The 15,280-nt window shown below is 46.6% G+C and overlaps 1 protein-coding gene across 2 annotated transcripts in view; it reads right to left on the bottom strand.

The window, feature by feature from the left end:
- LOC126234807 (fatty acyl-CoA reductase 1-like) overlaps nucleotides 1–15,280 on the bottom strand; it is a 265,198-nt gene that overhangs the window by 24,457 nt on the left and 225,461 nt on the right. The window contains exon 8 of one of the 2 annotated variants that reach the window (XM_049943554.1): nucleotides 4,748–5,005. The exons of the other annotated variant lie outside the window; for it this stretch is intronic. Within the exon in view, the coding sequence (XP_049799511.1) occupies nucleotides 4,748–5,005 (258 nt within the window). The remainder of the gene's footprint in view (nucleotides 1–4,747; nucleotides 5,006–15,280) is intronic. 2 annotated transcript variants of the gene reach the window in all.

The raw sequence follows: 15,280 nt of genomic DNA, 5'->3' as shown, positions 1-15,280 counted from the left end.
TTATTTTGACCATCAAGTTGCTAAAAGCAGTGCTCGTGGCACAGTTGTAATTCTCTTACTCAAATTTTGCCACTCTCTCTTGCTGTGACTTGAATATTCGCTACTGCCTTTGCAAGATCATGCACACAACAAAGAATAGTAGGGGCCAGAGCACCTCCTACATCTCGCAGCACAATAAATAACTTTCCAGCCAATTTACCACGCAGATTAACAATCGGCATAATTGTGTAAGAATGCGTTAGACACTGATGTTAGTTGATCTTGATAAGACTCTCTTAGTGCGTCCCCTTTTCTTATGCACTACACGGTTACACTGTTGCGGAATTATTCGAAATCTGTACGTAATTGTTTTTTTTTACTATGTTGTGGATTATCTTACACGTGCGCAATGATGTTTAGTACCTGCTCCTTGGACAATGATTGTCGTTTAGTATGTTCCACTAGAGACGGATTTTGTCGCTCTTTGTCCGACGAGGATGATAAACTACATGACCCGACACCTGTTTCATTATCACTTTCACTTGTTAAGCGTGTGCGATCATCATTGCACTCCTTATGTACATTGACCGCACCGTCGAGTGTATACATCACACATTCCACTGACTCAACTTTCGGCAACTCTAGTATTTTATCTGCCACCACCTTCTCACTGCGGTTCCTTGGGTTCCTTTCTGACGAAATGCCAACTTCTGCAACTGTTGTAGATATAATGCAATGCGAAATTCCATATGTTCCTTATCGATGAAACAACAATTTCGGCGACTGTTGTAGGTATAGGACAATGTTCGCTTCGTTTATCGTTGCCTTTGCTCTGCTTTGTACGAACACCACTAACACTGTAGCACTGCTGGGAGTTACTCGTCGACTAAGTAGCTAAACTACACTCCGTAGCCTCATTCTGCCCACTGGATACCTCCAGTCCCGCCCCCTCTCGCCATTAGCAGCCAATATTGTTGCTGCATGGTAGACAATACGTGGGGTGTCGAATCCCTTAGACATCCTTGGTCATTTACGACCTTGCACTCAAGGGGTTCGTTGTGAGTTTTGAATATATGACACGTTTCGATCTTTCTGGATCAGCTTCAGATCTATGTAGTTGCTCCAGCTGGCATTGTGCATGCTAAACAATAACACATTTTATGACTAACGATAGATTCTTTTTCTCCAATGTTTTACTGTCAGTCGCACAAGCCACTATACCACTATATCCCTTTATTCTAGTTTTATTCTCTTTCAACTTTCCAGCCCCCATTGGCTCGCTGCATAGAAATACTAGAAGCCATCCGAGTTTCGGGAAAACAGAGCACAGTCTCTTCTTCACTCGGCCTTACTCCCCTTCGCGCAGAAAACTCACCGATTGACACCCAGCAGATGTGTGACCCTTCCACGTGGCTGAAGACGCATGGCAGTTTTATCCGCGTCAAAATGCTACTCGAGGCGTAGTGGAAGAACACGAAGTCGGCACACACAGCGCCTTCGTTGTCTCTGCGCAAGCCAGTGAGATCCAGACGCTCAGACAACAGCGTCATTACGCGAGATAGTATCGGTCATCATCGGAAACTTCCGCCAGGCTCCCTCTTTCGCGTACAGCAGACATATGAAGATCACTTGAATGTGCCCAGGGCATGTATTGTTCTATGGGGCGCCTGAGACCACTGGCGAAGCATGCGCTTAGCATCTGTGTGTGTGTGTGTGTGTGTGTGTGTGTGTGTGTGTGCGTGTGCGTGACATTTCCTACACCTGCAAATATTCATGCACAATTAATGACGTACCGATAAGTCACTGTGTCTGGATACAAAGTTGCAGCAAGCGGGACTCATTCGACCATCATCCACAGCCCTGGCTGAAGCCTGGACACGGCACTTTTGACACGCTGGGTTGAAGCCTGTTGCTTCTCAATGCCGACAGTTGTGACATAATACGTGAATTTTAATCCAGTTTCACTGAATTTCTTCCCAATTTTGACGCTGTACTCTCCTAGTCTCTGCCACGCAAGAAATGGATACACTCCTCTCTTGAGTGCTAGAACAACATGTATCTGTCATCTTCACTCAGTTCAGAGCCTGTATCAAAATCGTCTCTTTGGTTAACTCGGTAACCTGATTCCTATTCATTTCGAGGTGAATTCCTGAAATTTCGGCTTTATAGCGAAAAAACTGGTATCCTTTTGGAGTAATCTCCAATCATGAAAGATTACAAAGTTATTAGCATTCTTATTGCTGTGGCCACCCAGTTCATACATCGTAGCTCCTATTGAATCGGCATCCCACTTCACGTCCAACCAACACGGGATGCCTGCATCACAGGGCGTATATTTACCAGGAGCACCTACGACGTCTGTGGTGTGTTTCCAACACAAATATTTACCGGCGGCCGCAAGACAACCTACCAACGGCTGCCAGGGACCGCTACCCATTCGCGGAGCCTGCAGAACAGCTTCACCAGAGGTCGGAGGTAGCGTAGGAACTACTTTAATACGCCAGGCACGTCATCGCAAACACTTCCGGCAGATATACCCGCCAAACGGGCCTTATAGGGCGGCGCACTTCCGGGAAAAGGGCAGTTCGAAGCACCGCTAGAATGTACACTCCTGGAAATGGAAAAAAGAACACATTGACACCGGTGTGTCAGACCCACCATACTTGCTCCGGACACTGAGAGAGGGCTGTACAAGCAATGATCACACGCACGGCACAGCGGACACACCAGGAACCGCGGTGTTGGCCGTCGAATGGCGCTAGCTGCGCAGCATTTGTGCACCGCCGCCGTCAGTGTCAGCCAGTCTGCCGTGGCATACGGAGCTCCATCGCAGTCTTTAACACTGGTAGCATGCCGCGACAGCGTGGACGTGAACCGTATGTGCAGCTGACGGACTTTGAGCGAGGGCGTATAGTGGGCATGCGGGAGGCCGGGTGGACGTACCGCCGAATTGCTCAACACGTGGGGCGTGAGGTCTCCACAGTACATCGATGTTGTCGCCAGTGGTCGGCGGAAGGTGCACGTGCCCGTCGACCTGGGACCGGACCGCAGCGACGCACGGATGCACGCCAAGACCGTAGGATCCTACGCAGTGCCGTAGGGGACCGCACCGCCACTTCCCAGCAAATTAGGGACACTGTTGCTCCTGAGGTATCGGCGAGGACCATTCGCAACCGTCTCCATGAAGCTGGGCTACGGTCCCGCACACCGTTAGGCCGTCTTCCGCTCACGCCCCAACATCGTGCAGCCCGCCTCCAGTGGTGTCGCGACAGGCGTGAATGGAGGGACGAATGGAGACGTGTCGTCTTCAGCGATGAGAGTCGCTTCTGCCTTGGTGCCAATGATGGTCGTATGCGTGTTTGGCGCCGTGCAGGTGAGCGCCACAATCAGGACTGCATACAACCGAGGCACACAGGGCCAACACCCGGCATCATGGTGTGGGGAGCGATCTCCTACACTGGCCGTACACCACTGGTGATCGTCGAGGGGACACTGAATAGTGCACGGTACATCCAAACCGTCATCGAACCCATTGTTCTACCATTCCTAGACCGGCAAGGGAACTAGCTGTTCCAACAGGACAATGCACGTCCGCATGTATCCCGTGCCACCCAACGTGCTCTAGAAGGTGTAAGTCAACTACCCTGGCCAGCAAGATCTCCGGATCTGTCCCCCATTGATCATGTTTGGGACTGGATGAAGCGTCGTCTCACGCGGTCTGCACGTCCAGCACGAACGCTGGTCCAACTGAGGCGCCAGGTGGAAATGGCATGGCAAGCCGTTCCACAGGGCTACATCCAGCATCTCTACGATCGTCTCCATGGGAGAATAGCAGCCTGCATTGCTGCGAAAGGTGGATATACACTGTACTAGTGCCGACATTGTGCATGCTCTGTTGCCTGTGTCTATGTGCCTGTGGTTCTGTCAGTGCGATCATGTGATGTATCTGACCCCAGGAATGTGTCAATAAAGTTTCCCCTTCCTTGGACAATGAATTCACGGTGTTCTTATTTCAATTTCCAGGAGTGTATTTAGAGCTGCCACCCCGGCAGCCACGGCCATACGCCTCTTCTAGCTGGCCTATCTCTTTCAGCTGGACTTGGTATAGTCGACGAACATCTTGACATTGTAGAATTGTTTATTGTAATCTCTCCCCGTGAAGAGTCGGGTCTTTTCTATTATTATTTGTTATTTTATATTTGTGACGATTCGCAGTTGGGATCGAGTCTGATGTTCTTTTGGAAATTGTATTATGGTTTTGTTTTCGTGAGTCCAGTATATTGTTTTTGGACTTGTGTTTTCCACATTTCTATTCTGCTAGCGCAGACACTTCACTTATCGCATCGACTTTTTTCTCCCACAGGACACCATCTATACATCTGCTTCTGCTGTATTGTAATTAAAATTCTAATGTAATGTGTTACGTACGTATTCATTGGCAAAATTCATTTATTTGCATGAGATCTTTCAGTATCTAGTTTTACCTTTATCTGTTGGTATCAATTACGAGAAATTTTAATATTTACTGATATGTAATTGTTATTTCAGTTTATGTTTCGAATTTCTGTGACTGAACGTTTGTATGTAAATGAAGTGCGCTTATAAACTATGTGTACGGTATAGACGTGTATATGGAGCCAGTCTTATAGTTTTTATAGGTTTTATAGGTCAATGAAGCAAGTATAATGAGGTGGAGATTTGTTGGGTAGCGCAATGATATTTGTGAGTCGACTGTAGTAGTTGTACTGAATAAAAGAAGTACACATACCAATGAAATTTCTTCCTGGCTGCTTCCAAGTTGTCGAAGCTCTCATTGAAAATGTACAGGCGAAATCCACGCATGACATTTTTATAATGCCACTCGAAGTCAATGTCGGCGATGTCACAGGGAAACAGCTTGCGGTCGGCTTCTCCCATATGGCCCCACATGCACACCAAGTTGTCGTCTTTGAAAGTCCACTCTTTAGTGGTAAATGTCTCCAGGACTTGCATGGTTCCATGAATACGCGAGTACACGTCCCACAGTCTGCAACATACACGCGGTGTCAATGCTGCAAACAGATCATCCTTGTCATGATTAACAGTGATGCTCATAGTTAAAAATAAAAATTTTATTACGGTAAACATCGTAACATTTTGGTAAATCCTAAATATGTCTATGACTGTTCCATAAATACAGGATGAAAGTAAATAAAACCGACAAACTGCAGGGACCAATTCCTGGCTGAAAATGGAAGAGAGATGGTCCTATGAACATGTTTCCGGATATGCATTGCAGCCACGGTAGATGGCGCTGACAAATGAAAGTTCCTCTGACTACATGCTGTATGTTCCTTGCGTGCCGCGCGGGATTAGCCGAGCGGTCTTGGAGCTGAAGTCATGGACTGTGAGGCTGGTTCAAATGGCTCTGAGCACTTCTGAGGTCATCAGTCCCCTAGACTTAGAACTACTTAAACCTAACTAACCTAAGGACATCACACACATCCATGCCCGAGGCAGGATTCGAACCTGCGACCGTAGCGGTCGCGCAGCTCCAGACTGTAGCGACTAGAACCGCTCGGCCACTCCGGACGACTGAGGCTGGTCCCGGCGGAGGTTCGAGTCCTCTCTCAGACATGGGTGTGTATGTTTGTCTTTAGGATAGTTTAGCTTAAGTAGTGTGTAAGCTTAGGGACTGATGACCTTAGCAGTTAAGACCCATAAGATTTCACACACATTTGAACATTTTTGATCCTTGCGTCTTGCAGGCTGTGTGATTGACGCAGTGTACTGTAAAAAGGGGAATGGTTCCCTATTCATGTTTGCGTACTGCCAAGCAGGTGGTGACGGTCGAGAGGCAGCTCAACTATACCAAAATAAGTACCCCCACAGACACCAACCACGTCACGCAACATTTCCCTTAATCGAGCGCTCCTGCCGTACATCGGCCTAAGCCGTGGATGTGACACCAGATTTGGTTTCACATTTTTGTCTTTAACATTTATAGTGACCAACGAGCTCACGGCGACGAGCTGTTGCTTCTGGTTGAATTTCTACACGAGGGACCAATTCGCACAGTTGTCTCATCTCATCCGCCAGCCCATTCTGCTGGCTAGTGAGACGTGTTCGCACGTCTTTGACTTCTAACGTTCCTTCCTGTGTCTTTTCAGCCACTGCCTGTCCCTGCTTTTTAAGAGCAGAAATAGCCTTCTTGGGCGCGCTCATTCCGACCGTTGCCAGCGCTGCCTGATCTCGCGCACTCTCGTCCTAATAATCTGGCTGTCTTAGGCAGGCGTCTGGAATTTACCGCTACTTCTTGCGTCTCATCTGACGTTTTCCTAATGTCTTCAACCTCTGCTTTTACACCCTTAACTTTATCCTGACCTAAGTTACGTTTTCGACAAGCTCATCAGCCTTTCTTTGAATTTTCTTAATTTCTCCTTCTGTTGTTGCTTCTGAATTTTCCTAATCTCTTTAATGAGGTTCTCCGGTCACTAATCTTATGTCTGTCGTCTCCTTTCTTCTCTTTCTTGTCGTCTCTTCTCTGCCTCTTACATAAACTGAATGATCGTTTATAATTATGCACTTCCAGTAACCTCCCCAGGACTAGATGCTCGGGACACAATTGCGCTGTGGCGCATTGTCTGCGAAATCGGACTCTTAATTTCCCTGACTGTACCTCTTTCCGTGTTTACAGATCCTACGTGACCTGCCACCTCAGCATCATTTTCACTTTCATTTCATGGGTGAAATGAGCCCTCATAATCGGAGTATTCTGCATTTGACATTTGTGCCCCGTTTGCTGCGTGATTTAAACGAGCTGGTTCCGCAGTCCTATCTTGTTTTGCATCAATGACTGACTCTTGTTCCATTTTGGACAACAATAGTGCGAGGCTCTTCTCACCACACACACAAACTTAGCTTCTCGTAGGCATTCAAATCACCTGCTACTTCTGCAGGCTTCTGACTCAAATGCCTCACGCTCCGTATTTCCATTCAGACATTTTTCAAATAATGCACACACTTCTGCCTAAGCCCATGAAACAAAACTTACACTGAAATGTCGTACACATCCCCATTAGCAATTTGCTCATCTGCTTTTTCTCGGAGAAACACTCTCCTAGCCTTCTTAACTGATTTATTAACTTCCGTAAACATAGTTGCTATAATGACATCATGATCTCTACTGCCCGTTTGTATACCGACATTGTCGATAATATTCAGCCGATTTGTAGCTAAAAGATCTAAGATATTTCCAGTGATTGTGGACTACCAAACTAGCTCCTCACGACAGTGTTCAGAGAGCATGGTTCAAAAGTACTTCGCATGACTGTCTGACTGTACCTCCTGAAATGAATCCATAGACATCTCAGTCTACAATGGTGAGCCAAAATACACTCCTGAAAATTGAAATACGAACACCGTGAATTCATTGACCCAGGAAGGGGAAACTTTATTGACACATTCCTGGGGTCAGATACATCACATGATCACACTGACAGAACCACAGGCACATAGACACAGGCAATAGAGCATGCACAATGTCGGCACTAGTACAGTGTATATCCACCTTTCGCAGCAATGCAGGCTGCTATTCTCCCATGGAGACGATCGTAGAGATGCTGGATGTAGTCCTGTGGAACGGCTTGCCATGCCATTTCCACCTGGCGCCTCAGTTGGACCAGCGTTCGTGCTGGACGTGCAGACCGCGTGAGACGACGCTTCATCCAGTCCCAAACATGCTCAATGGGGGACAGATCCGGAGATCTTGCTGGCCAGGGTAGTTGACTTACACCTTCTAGAGCACGTTGGGTGGCACGGGATACATGCGGACGTGCATTGTCCTGTTGGAACAGCAAGTTCCCTTGCCGGTCTAGGAATGGTAGAACGATGGGTTCGATGACGGTTTGGATGTACCGTGCACTATTCAGTGTCCCCTCGACGATCACCAGTGGTGTACGGCCAGTGTAGGAGATCGCTCCCCACACCATGATGCCGGGTGTTGGCCCTGTGTGCCTCGGTCGTATGCAGTCCTGATTGTGGCGCTCACCTGCACGGCGCCAAACACGCATACGACCATCATTGGCACCAAGGCAGAAGCGACTCTCATCGCTGAAGAAGATACGTCTCCATTCGTCCCTCCATTCACGCCTGTCGCGACACCACTGGAGGCGGGCTGCACGATGTTGGGGCGTGAGCGGAAGACGGCCTAACGGTGTGCGGGACCGTAGCCCAGCTTCATGGAGACGGTTGCGAATGGTCCTCGCCGATACCCCAGGAGCAACAGTGTCCCTAATTTGCTGGGAAGTGGCGGTGCGGTCCCCTACGGCACTGCGTAGGATCCTACGGTCTTGGCGTGCATCCGTGCGTCGCTGCGGTCCGGTCCCAGGTCGACGGGCACGTGCACCTTCCGCCGACCACTGGCGACAACATCGATGTACTGTGGAGACCTCACGCCCCACGTGTTGAGCAATTCGGCGGTACGTCCACCCGGCCTCCCGCATGCCCACTATACGCCCTCGCTCAAAGTCCGTCAACTGCACATACGGTTCACGTCCACGCTGTCGCGGCATGCTACCAGTGTTAAAGACTGCGATGGAGCTCCGTATGCCACAGCAAACTGGCTGACACTGACGGCGGCGGTGCACAAATGCTGCGCAGCTAGCGCCATTCGACGGCCAACACCGCGGTTCCTGGTGTGTCCGCTGTGCCGTGCGTGTGATCATTGCTTGTACAGCCCTCTCGCAGTGTCCGGAGCAAGTATGGTGGGTCTGACACACCGGTGTCAATGTGTTCTTTTTTTCCATTTCCAGGAGTGTATTATGACCACTTGCTTAATAAATTGTTTGTCCCTCTCAGGAACGAAATACATCACTGATTCTGCGTGTCAGGGACCCGACAGTTTGTTGGTAGGTCTGTGGAGGTATGTGGCATTAGATGTCTACGCACAGGTCATGTACATCGTAAATAACGAGCCGCTGATTTGCGTACGCAGTGAGGAGAGATTATATCCCAAGACATTTTTCGAAACAGCTTTTAGTTGTGTTACCAGAGAATTGGGATGCGTCACCAGCAGAATGGAAGGGGATGCTCTGTCTTGGGGAATGAGATAAGAAGAATCTTGTTTGTCATACTGTTAGCTTAATAAGAAGTTCATAGCAAATATTGGTCTAACGGTATGCAACGTAAAATAAGATTAATATTTTTGAAGGGACAAATTTCTTGAGAAGTGTGTATGACAGTTACAAAGATAGCTTCCGAAGTTTAAGTGAAAAGAATTTATATCTAGATTACACACTCAGTGAAGAAGACGTCACTGGTGTAGTATTGGTCAAACTGCCAGGAGTGTACGGAAAAAATTAACGGGAATTTATAAAAAGAAAACTGAACATATTTTACAAGCATTAGCCCAGTCAGATACTTTGTCGGAAGAAGAGACAACCAATAACGATTCGGAGGTCGGAGGTATGAACTGGCGGTCAAGAAAAAGTAGAAACTGGTGGGCTCATAATGGAGATCACATGAGACAAGAGAGAACGAGAGGCACAGTAACTGCTTTAACAGGCGTGGAAGAGGAGGTTGGAACCGGGATGATACGAACAGTAACAGACGACATACAGAACGTAATGAGAGAAACAATGGTAACAGGGTATATAGAGACCACGAAAGAGATGGCAACGAAAGGGAAAAGTAGAAAGGTGTTTTAATGGGGTATGAACACGAACTCATGTGGCGAACGGATCAGTGGCAATGACACGGTTGATAAAAGGAGATTCTGGGGATGTTTGGGGAATTCTGTTTGAGGGAGACGAAGTTACAACTGAAGACGAATATCAACCTATGGTAGATGTTAAAGTTGATGATATTAAGACAGTTTCGGGTATTGATACAGATAATGATTTGTGCTTTAGCAGAGCGACTTGATGAACAAATGGTAAATAAAGAAGAGGCGCCAAAACTACCGTTGCAAAGAGTTAATGTTGTCCGTGCAGTAGGTGGCAAGAGTTAAATGATGGAGAATCAAGTATTTTTGGACGTAAGTAGCTGTTATGGAGTTACGAAAGGTAGTATGACCCTGACGGAAAACAGTACTCAAAGCAAAATTAAATTTCGTATTCAGCTAGTCCTAACGGGAAGGCACAGAGTAAGTATCATTTGAACATAATGCGCAAGTGTTTTCAACAGGAGTGTGATAAAGAGGTAAGTATTTTACAAAGCGGGAAGAATCATAATCATAATCAAGCCACAGCTCTGGGGTGTACGCATCTAAAGAGCGGCAAGTTGTCATTTTTTTCTGAGTTTTCCTCGTAGTACGTTTACTAAATTTCGTGCGCTTTTTCTGTGTAAGAGATTCAATCTCGCGTTTTTTAAGGGCGAATTCTCAAAGTCTGTAGCGCAAGAGTTGCTCATTGGACAGCCAGCTATATAGCCCGATATCGCATCAGCGTCCATTGGTGACGCATCAGGAAGGTAGAAAGTTGCATATCTAGGATTATTTTGTAGTTTAGTTCTTCAGTTACTCTTGCCAGTATGGTTAGGATGTGTGCATGCACTGTTGCGGACGGAGGGAGAACTGGCCACAATTCGCCATCAGCTGAATGCGCTTTTGGCTGAGGTCAGTCACCTTCAGGCTGCTGCCTCAGGGTGTAACAGTGAGGAGATTCCGGCGTGTCACGTGTCGCTCGTTTTGCCCAGCGGCTCTGCTTCCGAGGCACCCACTAGTGTAACCGACACAGCACGTTGAGTGGCGGTAGTTAACGCGTTCACGTCGCTCGAGGTAGGACCAATGAGGAAACCTGCCACCTAGCCTGAGAGTGAACTGGTGGCAGCTCCTTCAACAGGGTCCGAGCACACACTTGGAGGGAGAGGTTTACTAGTTACCGGGAGCTCTGACATTTGGCACCTTATAGAACCCCTTAGGCAGGTGGCCTTCACGTCTGGGAAGAAAGCCAATGTGCATGCGGTATGTCTGTCCGGGGGCCTCATCCGAGATATGGAGGTGGCTATCGAGTGTGTAGGGTGCAGTCTTCGGCAAGTTGTTGCTCATATCGGCACCAACGACGCCTGTCCCATGGATTCTGAGACCATCCTCAGTTCACACAGGCGGCTGGCAGAGGACTGCTGACCTCACATGCGGGGTCCTAGCAGATCTCGCAGTCTGCAGCGTTGTTCCTAAAGTTGCTTTGGAGACGATTGGAGGGTATCAACCGAACGCTTTGTCGACTCTGGCTGCAGATTTCTATATCTGCGTTATCGTGTGAGTAATTGTTGGACTCCCCTTGATAGGTTACGGGTGCGCTACACAAAGGAAACAGCTACAAAGGTAGCAGAGTACTTGCGGAGACCACACAAGAGTTGTTTTTGGCTAGACGGTAATTTGAGATGCTGTGATAAACACTCAGCAGTCAATACGCAGCTAGGGAAGTCAAAGACATTTCGACAGTCGAAATTTTATCTGTAAACTGTTGAATCATTCGTAATAACGTTTGCGAATTTACTGCCCTCCATAAAATTTCTCGCGCTCGGATTACTCTTGGGACTGAGGGCGGGCTGATACCCGAAGTGGAAAGCTCTATTTAGTGAGTCGTGGAACGTATATCGAAAAAGCAGATTAGAGGCCATAGGAGGGGTGTTTTCATAGTATTTGATAAAAGTAATTTTTCTATTAGATCGAATTTGGGTGTCATAGTGAAGTTATCCGGTCGCATACAACAGGCCCAGGTGAAACGATTATTTGTTGAATGTTTTTACTGGCAACCCGAACTCTGCTGAGTCAGTTCTACGATGAGTAACGCAGAAATACCTAGATCACGCAATACTATTTGGAGGTGACTTTAACCTAACCAGCATAGGCTGGGATGTCTATGGATTGATGGTGGGGTGTGGGAAAGGGGGGGGGGGGGGGACAGACAGACAATAATGCGAAATACTTTTTAACAGGATTTCTGAATACAGTCTTGACGAGAAAGATGTGCAGCCTGCAAGCAGTGGAACTATCTTAGGTCTTGTAGCTACAAAATAGGGCAGACGTTATCGAAAATGTCATTACAGAAACGTGGATTAACGATCATTATTTCATTGTAGCAACTATGGTTACGAAAGTTAATAAATCAGTATAGAAGGCTAGGCGTGTGTTTCTGATAGATAGAGCAGATAGCCAGTTGGTAGCATCTCACTTACACAATGAAATGACCTCACTTAGTTCCAGTAAGATGGACGAAGAGGACTTATGGGCAAAGCTTAAGCAGACTGTAAATGGTGGTCTGGAGGATTATGTGCCTAGTAAGTGGATTAAGGACATAAAAAACCCAGAATGGTTTAATAACGAGATGGAGAAGATACTGAGGAAGCAGAGGCTGTTGGACTCTCGGTTCAAAAGGAAACGCGAAAGTGACGCAAGCGAAGACCAGTAGATATTCTTGTGTCTGTGAAAAGATCTATGGGCGAAGCATACAATTAAGGCCACCGTCATACCTTAGCAAAAGATCTGGCAGAGAACGTGAGAAAATTCTGGTCTGGAGAGCTACATGCCTAGTAAGTGGTTTAATAAAGTACGAGGGTTATTCGGAAAGTAAGGAACGATCGGTCGCGTAATGGAAACCACAGTGAAAATCCGATGAAGTTTAGCACAGGTGTGTTGGACAGTGTCTCTAGCATGCCCGTCGATCGCATTACGTCGTTCTTTTTAATTCTGAGCACACAGGGAGCATATAAATGAACCTAGAACAATAGTGTCTCCCGCCAAGTACGAGGGCCTGGTGAGAAATTTCGCCTGAAGCTATGCAACCAACATTACATAACTGTCGTGCGTTTTCTTCTTCAAAACAATTCCGCAGGGGCAATGAAGATGCTCCTACATTGTTCTCAATAGGAAATGTTTGATTACCCACAATACAGCCCATAATTCTCTTCATCTGAGTTTCATCTCTGCTCACATGAACCACTGACTATGAAGACAAAATTCTGGCACAGACAACGAGCTGTAAGCCAGCGTAGATAATTTGCGGAAAGCACTGGCGGCTGCCTTCTGTAACAAGGGTATTGAAAAGTTCGTACAACGCTACGACAAACGTCTAAGTCGAATCGGCGACTATAGGGATAAGTAGCTGAAAGTTGTAGCTAACTGCTGCAAGTAAAACAGTTTTGATTTTCACTGTGGTTTCCATTTCGCGACCTATCGTTCCTTACTATCCGAACAGCCCTGGTAATTTAGAAGGTGATATGGGAGCAGAGGCTGTTGAGCTCTCGGTTCCAAAGAGAAAGCCTAAATGACGACAAGCAAAGGTTAGTAGAGCTTCTCGCATCTGTGAAAAGACCTATGCGCAAAACATACAACCACTACCATTGTCACACATTAACAAAAGATCTGTCAGAGAACACGAGAAAATTCTGGTCGTATGTAAAATGGCTAAGCAGGTCTAAGGCCTTCATTCAGCCCTCCGCTGATCCGTTTGGTATGGCAGTTGAAGATAGCAGAACGAAAGATGAAATTTTAAATTTTACATTCAAAAATCGTTCATATAGGAGAATCGTACAAACATACTGTCATTTGACCATCAGGCAAACTTCTGTATGGTCAACAATGATCCTTGGCGTAGAGAAACAACTGAAAGATCTGAAAGAATAAAATACGAGCTATGGATGGAATCTCAGTTCCGATTTAAAAAGAGTGCACTACGGCACTGGCCCCTTACGTAGCTTGCATTTCTCGCGAATCTCTCGCCCAGCACTAAGCCTCAGCGACTGGAAACAATCACACGGGACTCAAGCATATAAGAAGGGTAAAAGAACCGACCAGCAAAATTACAGGCGAATATCCCTAACTTCGGTGTGCTGCAGATTTCTTGAACACGTCCTCAGTGTGAATAGCCTTTCTTGAGACTGAGAAGCTTATGTCCACGAATCAGCATGGTATTAGAAAGCATCACTTGTGCGAAAGTCAGTTCGCCTTTTTCTCACATGATACACTGAGAACGATGGCTGAAGTGCAACAGGCAGTTTCCATATTTCTAGATTTCCAGAAAGCATTCGACAAGGTGCCCCTTTGCACGCTGTTAACTAGGGTACGACCATTTGGAGTAAGTTCTCAGATATGTATGAGTGGTCGAAGACTAATTAAATAACTCAACCCAGTTTGTTGTCCTCGACGGCGAATGTTCATCAGAGACAGGGGTATTGTCGTGAGTGCCCCAGAAAACTGTGACAGGATGGGTATTGTTCTCTCTATACGTGAATGATTAAGCGGACAGGGTGTGCAGCAATCAGCGGTTGTTTGCTGATGATGCTGTGGTGTGATTACAAGAAGATAGAAGAGGACTTAGACAGTGATGACGCTGTGGTGTGATTGCAGGAAGATAGAAGAGGACTTAGACAAAGTTTCCAACTGGTTGAAAATTGGCAGCCAGGTCTAAATGTGGAAAAAATGTAAGTTAATTCGGATGAGTAGCAAGAACAAACCTGTAATGTTAGGTTACAGTGTTACCAGTGTGTTATTGACACAGTCAAGCCGTTTGAATATCTTGGCGTAACGTTGCAGAGCGATATGGAATGGGGAGAGCATGTGAGAACTGTGGTAGAGAAGGTGACTGTTAGGAAAGAGTGGTTCACCTATAAAGGAGACCGCATATATGAAGGTGCTGCGACCTGCTCTTGAGTACTGGTTGAGTGTTTGAGATCTGTACCAGGTCGGATTGAAAGAAGACATCGAAAGTGCTAGATTTGTTGCCCGAAGGTTCGAACAACGCGCAAGTGTTACGGGAATATTTCGGGAACTCAAATGAGAATCTCTGGAGGGAAGGCGACGTTCTTTTGGAGAAACACAATTAACAAAATTTAGAGAACTGGTATTTGAAGCTAACTGCCGAACGATTCCACTGCTTGCAACATGATTGCACGTAAGGAACATGACTATAAATTCCGAGAAGTTAGGCCTCGTACAGAGGCATATAGACCAGGGGTTCCCAACAAAATTTTCTCGAGGACTCCCTCATCGAGCATGATTGGTACCTTGTCATATCACACTTTGTGCCAAGAAGGAAGACACGAACTCATCTCTAAGTCCAAAAAATTTGGCAAGATCCTACCACGAGAAAGCCATCTTACTTCCATATGAATAAGAAGTTGCACATGCTCACTGCCGATCTCTTTACACAACAAAGAAAATAATCTGGATTGCAGGTGTCGAGTTTTAATGTAGTTGATGATTTGAACTACTCCATTAAGTATCTTTTGCAAAGGTTCAGACAAGCTTTTGGCTACTAAGGCTTCACGCAACAGTGAGTCCATTTGACCTCAGGGGCTGCCACTTTGATACGAGCTAGAA

Source organism: Schistocerca nitens, chromosome 2 (assembly GCF_023898315.1).
Source record: "Schistocerca nitens isolate TAMUIC-IGC-003100 chromosome 2, iqSchNite1.1, whole genome shotgun sequence".
In the NCBI taxonomy this organism is placed as follows: domain Eukaryota; kingdom Metazoa; phylum Arthropoda; class Insecta; order Orthoptera; family Acrididae; genus Schistocerca; species Schistocerca nitens.
Note: the sequence above shows the minus strand (reverse complement) of the source record. Positions and strands in the feature narration are given on the sequence as shown.